The following is a 12974-nucleotide window of genomic DNA, read 5'->3' as shown; positions in this document are numbered from 1 at the left end:
AACAACCAAAGTATGATCAAGTTCTAAAAGTGGGAAGAGATTAATATTGTTACAGAGATAGAAGAAGATGGTCATGGAAATCCTTCTGGAGGAAGTGATAACTATGTTGAATATTGACAGATGCATCAGGGGTTTTCTGAGTGTTGAGCAATATTCCAGGGAGAAGACACTGCAAGTACAAAGACACAGAGAAATGAAACAGCACGGTGTGTCCGGGAAACTACAAGCAGATTGGACTGGCTGGAATTTTGAAGTTCAAGGTGAAGAGAGGCTGGGAGCTGAGTGGAGCAGATGATTAAGGGTCTTAAATGCCCAGCTTTAAGCCTAGGCTTTACTCCAAAGAAGAACCAGTGAAGGGCTTTCCAAAAAGAGACACTGTGATTGATCAGAATTACATTTTATAAGGTATTCTAGTGACTGTGCAGAGATAAATTGGAGAGAGGTGAAGGCAGGAGTCCAGAAACCCAACAGAAAGTTGTAACCATTGCTGAGAGCCTGCATTAAGATGATGGCAGAGGGCATAGAAAAGAAAGGATGTACTTAAGAGATAGTAATAGCAGGGTCTAATGACCAGTTGGTTATAGTGAATGAGAGAGAAGGCAGAGACTGGGAGGCTGGAGATTCTTTCCCATTAAGATTAGAGAACACTGAAAAATAAAGGAGGTTATGAAAGTGGGAAAGGTGATGAGATCAATTTTGGCATGTTGAGATGAAGGGCTTGGAGGATAAAGATGGAAATCTTCAGGGAGAAGTTGAATATAGGGGACTGGGAATTAACAGAGAAGTCTGACCTTTATCTATAGATTTGTGGGTCAACAACATACAGGGGGGTATTTAGAACACCAAGAATCCACTGGACTATTGGGGGAAGAGGTTTAAAATGAAAAAGTGTCCAGGACAGAATGCTGAGGAACATCAGATTCTAAGGGGAGGATACAAGAAAGCAAACCAACAACTGACATTGTGTAGTAAGAGAGGTAAGACAAGAACCAGGAGGAGGGCCCTCCAGAGTCAAAGAAGGAAAAGAGAGAATGATTAAAGGTAACAAAAGCCATGATAAGATCACATAAGATAAGGACTTAGACACATTTGTGAGTTGGGTAATTTGAAGGTCATCCTTGGCCTAACAAAGGTCAAGTTTGATACAGTGATAGGATATAGGATGTTAGAAATCAGACTATCGTGATTTGATGAATGGATAGAAGTTGAGGGAGTATAGACACATGTAGAGACTACTCTTTCAAGGAGCTTAACTGTGAATTCCAAATCTTTCCCCTCCACATTTGGTGAGGCTACACCTGGACTAACCTGTGAACTACAAAAGGTGAAGGCAGATAAGTGGTGGAAAGCAGATGAGTGTTCAGAGCTATGCTTGAAGTGAGAAAGTAACTCTAGTAAGCCAGATAGGGAAGTTGAAAGTGTCCCCAAAGATGAGGAGCGAGATCTTGTATTTGAAGCTAGAATAGGGGACCTAGGTTAGAACGGCTAGGTAGGCAGTTTGTAGGCAGCTTGAGAAGATTGCTGGGGCTGACGTTCAAAGGATTGATCAGGGGCCTAAGCTCTGTGGAGACAAAGGGGAATTAGTAAACTGAGAGAATGGTGAGGGGCAAAGGCCTGGCTGTCGTGATGGGGTCTTGAGACAGAGGGGTAGAAGTAGGGAAGTTTGAGAACTAAGAGACTAGCAGATAATGGCTTTGTATATGTAAGGATCTCATACAGAGAACAGTTTGAGGCAATAAACTCTGGCACATGGCCATGGGAATGGGATGATGATGGGATAAAAGATGCAGGTGTTTGGAACTGAGGTTGGTAAGGTTCTGGAAAGTTGCAGTGATGGTGGAATCTTCCCCATGGGCACTCAAGTTACCCAAAATGATGGCAGAAGTTGGATTCAAGGGAAAAAACACGCCTAACTCCCCAGTAAAGATAAAGGAGTGACAAGGAGATGACAGTCATCAATAACAAGTAAGGGGATAGAAAAGCTAAACAGGGTAAATGTCAAAGCAGGAAAGATTTTTACACAAGAGTGTACACATAACGGCATTAGGGAGGATATCTTCAACTCCTCCAGGACCTGCCATACATTTGGGAGAGCTGCAAAAGGAAGTGGTATCCTTGAAGTAGATACAGGAGTGAAAGGTTCCATTTCAGTGAAGTACGTAAGGAAAGATTGTCTTTGTAATATACATATAAAAACAATATGCTCCCAGAAACTAAGGATTTTATTTTCTGCTAAGGCTATTGAATTAAGGATTTCCAGGAAATCACAGAAGACAGTTGTACTGACCCGGAAGTATTTAATATGATCAAGTCTTAAATAAGAAGCCATGAACATAAACATTTAAAACCAAATATATAATAAATAATTATTAAGTTATAAAGTACATAGTTCGTATTAAAACTAAATTCTCAGATGCAAATGTAAATACAACAGAGCAATAATATAGAATAATAATGCTACAATTTTATACAAGCGTCCGAAGAAGACACTTTCAGCTACAATAGTAAAAATCATGATTAATTTTCCCTGAATTTCCATGACCTACTGCAATGTTTTTCTATCTTTCTTTTCTTCCTTACTTCCTTTTTTTTTTTTTTTTTTTGGAACATCTTTTTTGTTCCTGCAGTGAGTGTTGCTACAAGTGCTTTTGAATAAGATTGTGCAACTAAATATCAGATTCAGTAAAAGTTTTACTCAAAAGTATGGTCAGATGTTCCCATAAGAGTATCCAGAACCTTAGAGACTCATAGACACGTGTATAAAGCTCTAAAAAAGGCAGAATAGACCTTAGAGATTCAGTTCAACACCCTCATTCTACAGATAAGGAAATGGAAACCCCCAAAATTTAAGCAAGTGACCATGATTTCACAGCCAGTAAGATTTCAGGCTTCCTGTATCACCATCCATAGGTGAAAGTAATGTTTTTAGGTAAGCCTTATATCCCCTGTGAGAGCTGATTAAGCCTTGAACACAGAGCAGTGAAGATGGAGCTGCTCAAGTCTTCTTCATCTTGTTTATTCCAATGCAGTGCTTTTCTTGGGGTGTTGCTAGATCTTTACCTGAGTCCTCAAACTCAGTTTAGTGAAGGCTCTTAACCAGCACCCCCATTTAATTATTTTTACTTTTAAGATAGAATCTCTGGTCAAAGGATTAGAACAGAGATTTTAAGAGTAAACACACCAAAATAAATACATTATTTTAAATATAAAAATCACAGTGTCAAAGAAGTCAACAACTATAAAGCCGGAAACAAGAAATAACAGACTTCATCCTTCCCTAGTCAACTTTATGGCTGCTTTCTACTTTTATCCCAACAATCTGGCACCATTTGACATATGGGTAGGCTTTATATGCATGTTTTCATCATTACTGTTTACATGATCAATCCCTCTGTAATAACATTTGAAAATTTTAAAACAGAATACCTTGTTTCTGATGATACAACATTTCATCGAGAGTTGATAAAATCATTGATGGCTAATATAGCTTTTAGAACTATGAATTTTTCTGTACTTGTTTTTAAAATACTTTTAAGTAGATAATTTTTTCTTCTCAGGACATACAGTGTTTCCCATCCCACATCCTCTTGCACATTCACAGCCATTTTAACAATAAGAGATTCTCAAATAGCTTATAACATTCTAGCAAACATTTTATTTTTCTAGAGTTTTTAACTTCATATTTAAATAAACTCTACTGGAGTTGATATGAAATGGCAGTTAAAGCAGGTTGTTTATTTTTACTATCCATGGTTGAAAGATTGGAATGTTTATGCAGAAGTCTGTTTTCTATTAGGACAGGAGTCTTGGCCTCTTGATTTGTCTCCTGATTTTGATCTCATATAAGTGATTAAATTTGTTTTAATGCAAAGCATGCAAGAACAAACTGTCACTTTTAAAAGAAGAAGGAAAAGAAAGGAAGGAAGGAAGGTGACTGACATTTGGAGTTACTAGCTTGCTCCCACACAATCATTATAACAATTTGAGATGAGAGCTATAAGACTTTTTAAAAATATATATTGTTCCAGAAAACCACCTGATGTATGTCCCTCTATAGGTTTTAATTGCCATTTCCACAAGCTTAAAATATTAGCTTATAAGGGACTTGAACTGGGAAAGACACTGTTAAACCCACTTAAGGAAAAAAAAAGACTAAAGAGTGTATTCCATAAATACATTCATATCTATAGCATTTAAATATTTTTTTATAAATCTCAATAAAGGAATAAGACTTTTTTGTAGCCATCTAGTAAAGCTATCCCCTGGCACATAAATAAACTATATATTTATATGTTAGGTATTCTGAGATAAAAAGTAAACTCTTCAGATATACATTTTTAACACTCCACTTTTGTTTCCTTAAAAGAATAAAGACCAACTTTTTATCTTGACCCTATGCTTCTGTATTTCAGCTTGAATAGAAGGTAAATAACTTTTAAGTTATGATCCTTAGAGACCTCATTCTTGTAATCAAGATCAAGACAAAAATAAGATCAATAAATTCCCAAACTACATTTTTGGTTAAAAATTTTAAGCTTCTCTCCTAATAAAGGAATGTCATAGTTGGGCAATAATATAAAGTAAAAACTTTAGAAACCATAGAAATCCATAACATAGGAAGTCAAACTCTAATTGAGTAGAAAGCTTTTTCAAGCTTTGACCAAACAGAGCATGTGAATCAAACTGAAGTATTGCATAGTAATTAAGGGGAAATAATCCTGACTTTGAACAGTTATCTGAGTCTTTTCCCCCATCACTAATATGTTGTACTCCTCCATTTAGAATACCAAGAAGTGAGTTTCACTACTGTATTAGAGTATGTAATATAGTGTCCAGCTTCAAGTTAGATCCTCAGGAACCTTCATATCTCATGTGTTCTAGGAGAGATGTTGATGAATCATCTGTGAAAATAATATACCATGAGTAACATAAATATAAGCAGCAATCTGGATAAATAAATATGAAGTAGAAAATCAAATATAATTTCAGTTACATACCTTTTGGATGAGTGATTTCAGTCTTTCTAGGAATTCTTTGGGTGGTGCTTTCTCATAAGAATCACATGAGGGGCATGCCTAGAAATCAATGAAAAAGCAACAATTCTTCTTTAAAACATTTTTCCTATTTAATAAAATGTTCAATTAAAATTTTTTTTCTAATTAGAGATATAATTCATGTCCACTGAAAAAACTCAGGTGTGCATAAAATTGTTCAGGAAAAAAACAATGAGAAAAATCATTTGTAATCCCATCCTCAGAGATCACCACTGCAATCTTTTGATGTATATCCTTCCAGTAATGTTTTTTTTTCTTTGCATATATGTTATCTACAATGGTTGGTAATTTGCTTTATTTACACTCAGCGTATCACAAGCATTTCCTATATGATAAATATTCTTCAAAAATATGATACATCATGGTTGCTTTGTATTCCAACATTGGATCAAACTATTACTATTTTTGGACACATAGATTGTTCTAACTTTTCACTATTGTATACAATGCTGCAAGGACATTTCTGAATAACTTTTGTATGCATCTTTATTTTATTTGATAAATTTCTGGAAGTAGAATTACTAAATTAAAGAAATAAAGATTTTTGTCTCAATATATATTGTAAAAAAAAAGTATGCTTCTATTCATGCAAACCATTCTTACTATTGTTGAGTATTGTTAAAAATTGGAAAGAAGCAGGATTTCCTTACATTGCATTGATTTGATTATAGGGAGACTGAACAATTTTTATATGTGTATTGCCCACTTATATTTCTTTTTAAAAAAATTCTAGGGATGCCTGAGTGGCTCAGCAGTTGAGCAGTTGAGTGTCTGCCTTTGGCCCAGGGTGTGATCCTGGGGTCCTGGGCTCGAGTCCCACATCGGGCTCCCTGCATGGAGCCTGCTTCTCCCTCTGCCTATGTCTCTGCCTCTCTCTCTCTCTCTCTCTCTCTCTCTCTGTCTCTCATGAATAAATAAACGGAGTCTTAAAAAAATAAAAAAATTCTAGATTTTCTCCTTTATCCTTATTCCTTTTGAGAGACTGAACACCAGGCTATTGTTTAGTATTCATCATCTCTAAGCCAATTTGAGGTGGTGAGAGCATTTGACCAAAAGATAAGAGACATAAGTTGTAGTTCTCATTCTGCCACTTAGTGTTTGTGGGGCTTGGGACAAATCACTTAGGCTCTTTAGGTCTCATTTTCCCATCTACCAAATGAAGGTGCTTAACTAAATAGTTCTAAGTTCAGTTCCAGCACTGCCATTTCATGAGTCTGTTACTGACTGGCTCCTTTCTTTCTTAGGAAAGTTTTAAAGCAATACTCTTCACAGTGCACCTGGCTAAGCAATTAAAGGAAACAAAAATCATCTTGATAATGTCATTAAGATTTCATTTGAATCATATGTGAAATTCCTTGGAAGAAAAGAGGACTGATTTAAAAAAATATTTTGGAGGGACACCTGGGTGGCTTAGTTGGTTAAGCATCTGCATTTAGCTCAGGTCATGATATCAGGGTCCTGGGATCAAGCTGCCTGTCAGGCTCCCTGCTCAGTGGAGAGTCTGCTTCTCCCTCTCCCTCTGTCCTTCCTCCCCACTAAGGACTATTAAAATTCTTCAGCCAAATAATGGGGTCTATCTATTTAAATATAGTACTGACTCTGTGATTGTATAGGATAATAATATTTTTTGAGAGAAGAAGGGAAAGTTTGAGATTTTTCTTAGTCTCTTGTAGGCCATCTCTTTTCTTGTAGGAAAGCTAAGATATAGGTCCTGTTAATAAGAACACAAGTTATATGTGACCATATAATGAGAGAAAAATATTTAACTCCTAGGTCACAGTTGGATTCACAACCTAGTGACTTCCTCACCTTGGGAAGTTATATTAACATTTCAGCTACCAGGGACTTTTAGCAAATTCTGATAGGATTTCTGGGCACTTTCAAGTCTGTGGATTTGGAAGAGGTGACTCCATTTCTCAAAGCACACCATACATAAATAACATGTAACTGGAAGGAAGGCACTGGAATCTCTAGCTACAAGTGTGTGTGTGTGTGTATGTGTGTGTGTGTGTGTTATGTCATGTAAGATATAATTAATAAATACAAATAAAATAGATGACAGATGACAATCTTACTGGTCTGTGTTTCTGTCTTCTGCCTGCATTTGTGGGAGGTAGTTTCCTCTTCAGCTGTTTAGTTAATACATTGATTATCTGTTCATTGCCTCCTGTGTTTGCTGCCTTTAGTTGGACCTTCTGAAAACATGAAAAAGCTGACCGCTCACAATGCCTCTGAAAGAGAAATTATTTATATATATGTTAACAAAACAAAAGTTATCCAGAAAGTAAAAATGACCTTCCCAATTCTCTTTTTCTATTTCTACAACAGTGTATTAGATTTCATTTATTCCTGCAGATAGTGAGGAATGAATTCACATCTTAATTAATGTTTGGGCTGAAGAGAAGGAGGTCCTGCGATGTAAAATTTCACCCTATATTAGGGAAGAGAGGATATATTCCTGCCTTGCAGGCAAAAGGAAGGAGCCTCACCTTTCCACAGCTCTCTATTTCTAATTGCATTTGAGGTCCAGGTGGTGGGCAGGATCTTTGTGTTTTGTGAGTTTGGTTTTAGAAAAAATTTTCTAAAAGTTAACACTGACTGGTTGCAGCTTTGGGTAAGATATGCGGTAGTCCAATTAATAATCTCTTCTATTTGTTTTTTGTTGTTGTTGTTTCTTTCCACAATTTACTGGAAGCATCTAACAGTGACATGTCTTGAGCAGCATCTTATCTTGTACAACACCTGGCATCATATCATGTCTTATTGCTTTAATAAATATGTATGGAGTTGACAAATGAAGTAAATGAGTCAAAGCCCCTACTTTGGGGAAAGGAAGTGGCTACCTACTTTTGTTGGCATATTCCACATCTAAGATTCAATACACCTGCACAGACTACACATGACTCTTCTAAAATCGTATTCACACTCTTAGGTCCATTAAAGTAGGATTCTGCATGAATCAAGCAGTCAAGGAACAGAATTTGAGTCAAGGAACTTGCCCAACAAATGGGAGGGAAGACCGTTTTTCAGAAACTAAGGGTAGTGTCTCAAAGAATGGAGAAGTGGACAGAACAAGGATCAAAATCTTTTCTCTTAGTTTAGTCAAATAACTAGTGAGTAGTGAGTAAGTCAAAAATTTTAAAAATCAAACTAAAAATAAAATGAAATTTATTGGAAGAACAAAATTTAAACTGACTTATTGAAAACCTTTTAATGCTGATCTAAGAATTTGCATCCAAGTGTCTTTTTTCTTTCAGTAAATGTGTGTATATTATGGTCTTCTATCTCTACCCCACCCTACTCCAGTTGCTGTATCCTCATTTCACTAATGTGTATGGAAGTCACTGCCATATAACCAGAAACCTCCATCTTTCTAAGTTCCTACAAGGGCAGTTCCATATATAACAAAATTACCTGAGTCTTCTCATGGACAATCAGCTGAAAATAGCATCTGTCCTGCTTTGCATTTTCCAACCCATATGCTTACCCAATATGAATGTTGATTAATAACATGCATCTTTAAGACACAACCCCATCAGGTTTGCTTTGCATACATAGCCACAAGCCGAGAACCAGCTTATCTGGTTTCCTTATATCAGAGCAACTTGCCTGTCTCATAGGGCAAGGTAATATCCTTTCCATGTTTGCCAAAATGCTTATTTAATAGAAACTATTTATAAATGTTAATTATAGCACTTTTTTTTCCTTGAAAACCACATGTTCATGTTTGTTGAAGTTTTTTCTTTTCTCTTCTTTTTGACCACAACCGGCTTAACTTACTGGAAAAAAATAATATTCATATTTAAAGAGGTAAATTTTCCAGCTGAAACTGAAAACACTAACTGCTTCATCCGTGATGATCTGAGAAACCAGCATTTCTCACAGAAGCCCATTTTGCTGAGTTAACATTTACATGTGTATGTTGAAAGAAAGTTATGTTCCAAAGAAGTATAGGGGCCCTACCAAAAGAACTCCCTTGATATTGCCAGGAATGGTCAAGATCATTGATGAAAGATTTTATACCTGAGAAAGCTTTTCTGAAAGCCCCTGAATGGCATCTGGATACTGATACCCATATTGACATGCTGTGCTGTCTCTCCTACCCTTCTTTGTTCACCGGTCTCAGTAAACAGTGGTGTTGCTTTGTGCTTTCTGCAAGTAGCAGAGTGGTGCCTGGCAATGTGTGGTCCAGGACAAGTAGCTGCTGGATTTGGCTTCAGATGCACATCAAAGGCAGCCTCAAAAAGGAAAAGAAGTGGAGGAAGTGTCCTGATAACCGCCTTGAGGATGTACTGAGAAGGGGAGTGAAGAGATTAACCTTGCTTCAGACAGCCACCATGCCCTGTCACTTATGGGGTTTAAGGATGAACCCATATGCAGGCACAGTACCACTATCTGGGAGTATAACAATTATTTTCCTTTGCTGTGTCTCAGTGACAGCAAACTAGGAGGGTAAGGCTTTGATTCCTTCATCCTCTAATGCTTGATAACATGAAGAGTTATATGTCCTACATTAATATTGCAGAATAGAGGGAGCAATACAGAAGTGAAAAGCAAGAGTCACAAAGAGAACAGTCAAATGCTGCTTTTGCAAGGGAGTGCATTTGGCTTTGTTGTTTTGCAATTGAATATTTGAAAATATTTTCCTCCTTATAGTTTATTTTTAACCTACTTTTTCCCCCTCTCCTCACAGAAAGGCCTAGCCACTCACACTATGAAGTCTTGGGCAAGATTACCTTTGTCCCACACACAAACCAGGTCTAAATTGAGGTTTCTCAATAATAACACAATTGACATTTTGGGCTAGATAATTCTTTGTTGTTAGGACTGTCCCATGCATTCTAGAATTTTTAGTAGCATCTCTGACCTCTCACTACTAGATACCAATAGAAACCACTCCCCTATACCACAATTGTGACAACCCAAAATTTCTCCAAACAATGTCAGATGTTCTCAGGTGGCAAAATCATTACCAGTTGAGGACCACTGGTTATGTAATTAGAAAGAGATTGATGCCTGGCAAGGCCAATTAGGGATCAGAGATAATCAACATTTATCAATATTTACATGCAACATGTAAATGAATTTATTTTCCTTAAACTTTAATCTTTTCAAATTTCTAATCGACAGCTGCTTTGATGCTAGCCCTGAAAAACTTGAAATAATGCTACTGTGGCCTTGAACTATTTTCTTTCTTCCTAAATTTGCGTATCAGCATAGCTTAAAGATCTTAGTTACAACATTACTCACTTGTATCATAGCCAGCATTGTTTGAGAAGATTATCAGATAGAAACAGTGTCACTGAGACAAAATCCTCTCATTATGATGTAAGATTAAAAAAAAAAAACCTCTATCTTTAACAAAGCATAGATATTTAACAAAGGAAGCACCCACAGGATCAACTCAAGTTAGAAAATGGGAAATCTTTCTTATTTCTCATTTTGCAAGTTACAGACGGGGCTAGTCCAAAAGGACTCTAATCACAACAGTTAGACAAAATGCATGAGATGCTAAAAATGCATGTTTTGATAATTAGGTCATGATTAAGAAATATTCTCACTTATTGGAAGTCTTTCCAATAAGCTGAATATGCTACTTTCATTTTAGATGCTGCTTATTAGAAAAGGACCTAGTAAATGAGAGTGGTTAGGTTCAGAGCTAGAGAGTGAATTTTAGAGAAAAGCAATAGTTGTGACTCATTCACTTTCTAAACTTTTACACATAGTCATTTACGATAATTGTTTTCTTTCCAATATATCTTCATGTCTCCCCCTCTGCAGTGTCCTAATTACTGGTAGCACTTTTATAGGAACTCTAATGTATTCAGTTAAAGGTCTGTGACAATGAAAACATTTCCCCAATTGCATTTATCTCCTCAGGATACCAGACGTGAAGATTAGAGCGAAGTTACTAAGGAAAAGATCAGCACACAGCACTCTTAAACTATAACACTAGATGTTTTCTTCCTGGGACTTAATGGATTTAAGTGGCTTAAGAGAATGGGATGAGTTTGTGGAAATAGTCCTCTTGAAAGAACTCTCCAAAGGCCGAAGGCAAGACCCACTGAGGCCAAGGTATATGGGAATTCTACTGTTTTTCCATGCTTTTCCTGTAATTTGTTCTTTTTTCTTTCTCTTTCTTTCTTTCTTTCTTTCTTTCTTTCTTTCTTTCTTTCTTTTTCTTTCTTTCTGTTATTAAAAGGTGAATTCTGCTTCTTCCGGTGTGTGTCTATATTTCTTAGATAGGTTTGCAAAGGAGGACTCAATAACTTTCATGCACTAGCTCTTAAATGTAATTAAAAAATTGTTCAGAAATTGACTATAGTATAGTTTTCTTATTCTGTCTCAACAGTACTACTTGAAAGTACTCTTAGAGATAGTTGGAGATAAAAAAATATTTTATAAGGTATAAAGGTTATTTTATTGGTTGGCTTGTTGGTGAATCAATGAATGTTTGACCAAAATAAGAATAACTATTTTACCAACTATTAAACCCCCAAACTCATTGAAATTATGTAGATTCCTAGATAATTATATTAATGCCTTTCTTAATTGGATTTAAACACTTGTACCACATATATTTTCACAAATAAATTCAACTGGTCTTACCTTTACATCTTCTGGAGCTGGCAGAGATTCAGGGTCCTAAAGCAAAAAAAAAAAAAAAAATTAGTTCTGGGTTATTTTTTATAAGTCAAAATGCTCCTTTTATATTAATTGAAGAATATTATTTAAATTTTGTTGTGACAAAGATGGCCTTACCAAGTCATTCACATAATTTTTAAGCTGATCAACAATATCTATAAGTTGACGCATTCTAATCAAGAGAAGATCTTGCTCTTGGAAGCTTGATTTATGGGCCACTGTCCCCAAGAAGATGACCATCAGGCAGATGACTATCTTCTCCATGTTGCCAGCACTGGATCTTCTAAGTGCCAGTAGAGCAAGACCTTGGTCTCAGTTTTCACTGCAGTTTGACTGTGAACAGGTTGTCAGTAAAGCTACCTATTTATTCATCCTTCAGGGAGAGGTAAAGCCCTCCCATTGCAGCCTGGAAATCTTTGTAAAATGGATGAATGTGAGTAACTCTTTTTTCTTTTCCACTGGCTAGGTATACGTGTGCATGTGCTAATGCGTGGGGGCAGGGATTGATGGAGTCAACGAAATGTGCCCCATCTGCATCTTACACAGGAAAAGAGAAATGGGTGAATTCCAATTTTCAGCTTGAATCAAGAAGTATGCATGGTAAACAGTAGGTACTACAAAACTTCAAAGAAGTAAACAAAAACACTTTGATCTCTCTTTCTCTGCCTCCCCTGGCATCTTACCTGTTCCCTCCAACAGTCATAAGGACACTTCAATAATGAGTAAAGTGGCAACAGTGCTTTCTTGCAGGAATTTTTCTTATGGTAATAACAATGCCTTTTGACTGAAATCATCCAGTATTCCATTATAAAGGTAGGAGGGGAGCTACATTTTAGGAAATTTTAAATATTGGGGTATTTTCCAAACTAGCAAGACTATTTTAGGATTTTAATGAAGTTAAAGGGTTTAAAGTAGAATTTGCTTACAGTTGTTCCCAAGAGCATCTTTAAAAAAATTAATCTTGGCCTCTAACATTTTACTTAACAATGTGATTTTTATATATATCATAAATGATTCTAAAAGACTCTGAAGTGTCTCCCAATCAGGATCCCACTCTACCTTCATTTAAAAACAAAAAGTAAAACAAAACAAAACCTCTCTTATGTCGATCTCTTCTATATAGTACATCAATTAAACGAATTCAGGGTACTAATACTCATTCCTGTCCAAGCCAAAATTTTTTTCTACAGCAAAATAAAAATAGCCATAAATGATTCCTTTTCTTTTGAGGTAGTGTTACGTATTTCTTTTAGATATTAATTCCTCTGGGGATGA

The 12974-nt window shown here is 36.1% G+C and overlaps 1 protein-coding gene across 1 annotated transcript; it reads right to left on the bottom strand.

The window, feature by feature from the left end:
- Positions 1-2394: 2394 nt before the first annotated feature.
- On the bottom strand, positions 2395-12164 carry IL21 (interleukin 21). The gene is made up of 5 exons (XM_025420535.3): positions 11817-12164; positions 11664-11699; positions 7130-7285; positions 4998-5075; positions 2395-4901 (listed from the first exon to the last, which is right to left on the bottom strand). Exons 1-5 carry the CDS (start codon positions 11961-11963, stop codon positions 4878-4880), a joined length of 441 nt encoding a protein of 146 aa, XP_025276320.1. The 5' UTR covers positions 11964-12164; the 3' UTR covers positions 2395-4877.
- Between the last annotated feature and the right edge of the window lie 810 nt (positions 12165-12974).

This window comes from Canis lupus, chromosome 19 (genome assembly GCF_003254725.2).
Source record: "Canis lupus dingo isolate Sandy chromosome 19, ASM325472v2, whole genome shotgun sequence".
Lineage (NCBI taxonomy): Eukaryota > Metazoa > Chordata > Mammalia > Carnivora > Canidae > Canis > Canis lupus.
This window is presented reverse-complemented; position numbering and strand designations above follow the sequence as displayed.

Bases quoted from the DNA above. Each gene is read 5' to 3' on its own strand.
- IL21 (XM_025420535.3), bottom strand. From the start codon at position 11,963: ATGGAGAAGATAGTCATCTGCCTGATGGTCATCTTCTTGGGGACAGTG. The intron at 7,286-11,663 runs GTAAGACCAGTT...TTTCTCTTTCAG, and splicing joins CAGCTCCAGAAGATGTAAAG to AGGCATTGTGAGCGGTCAGC. The intron at 5,076-7,129 runs GTAAGATTGTCA...ATTGATTTCTAG, and splicing joins GAAGACAGAAACACAGACCA to GCATGCCCCTCATGTGATTC.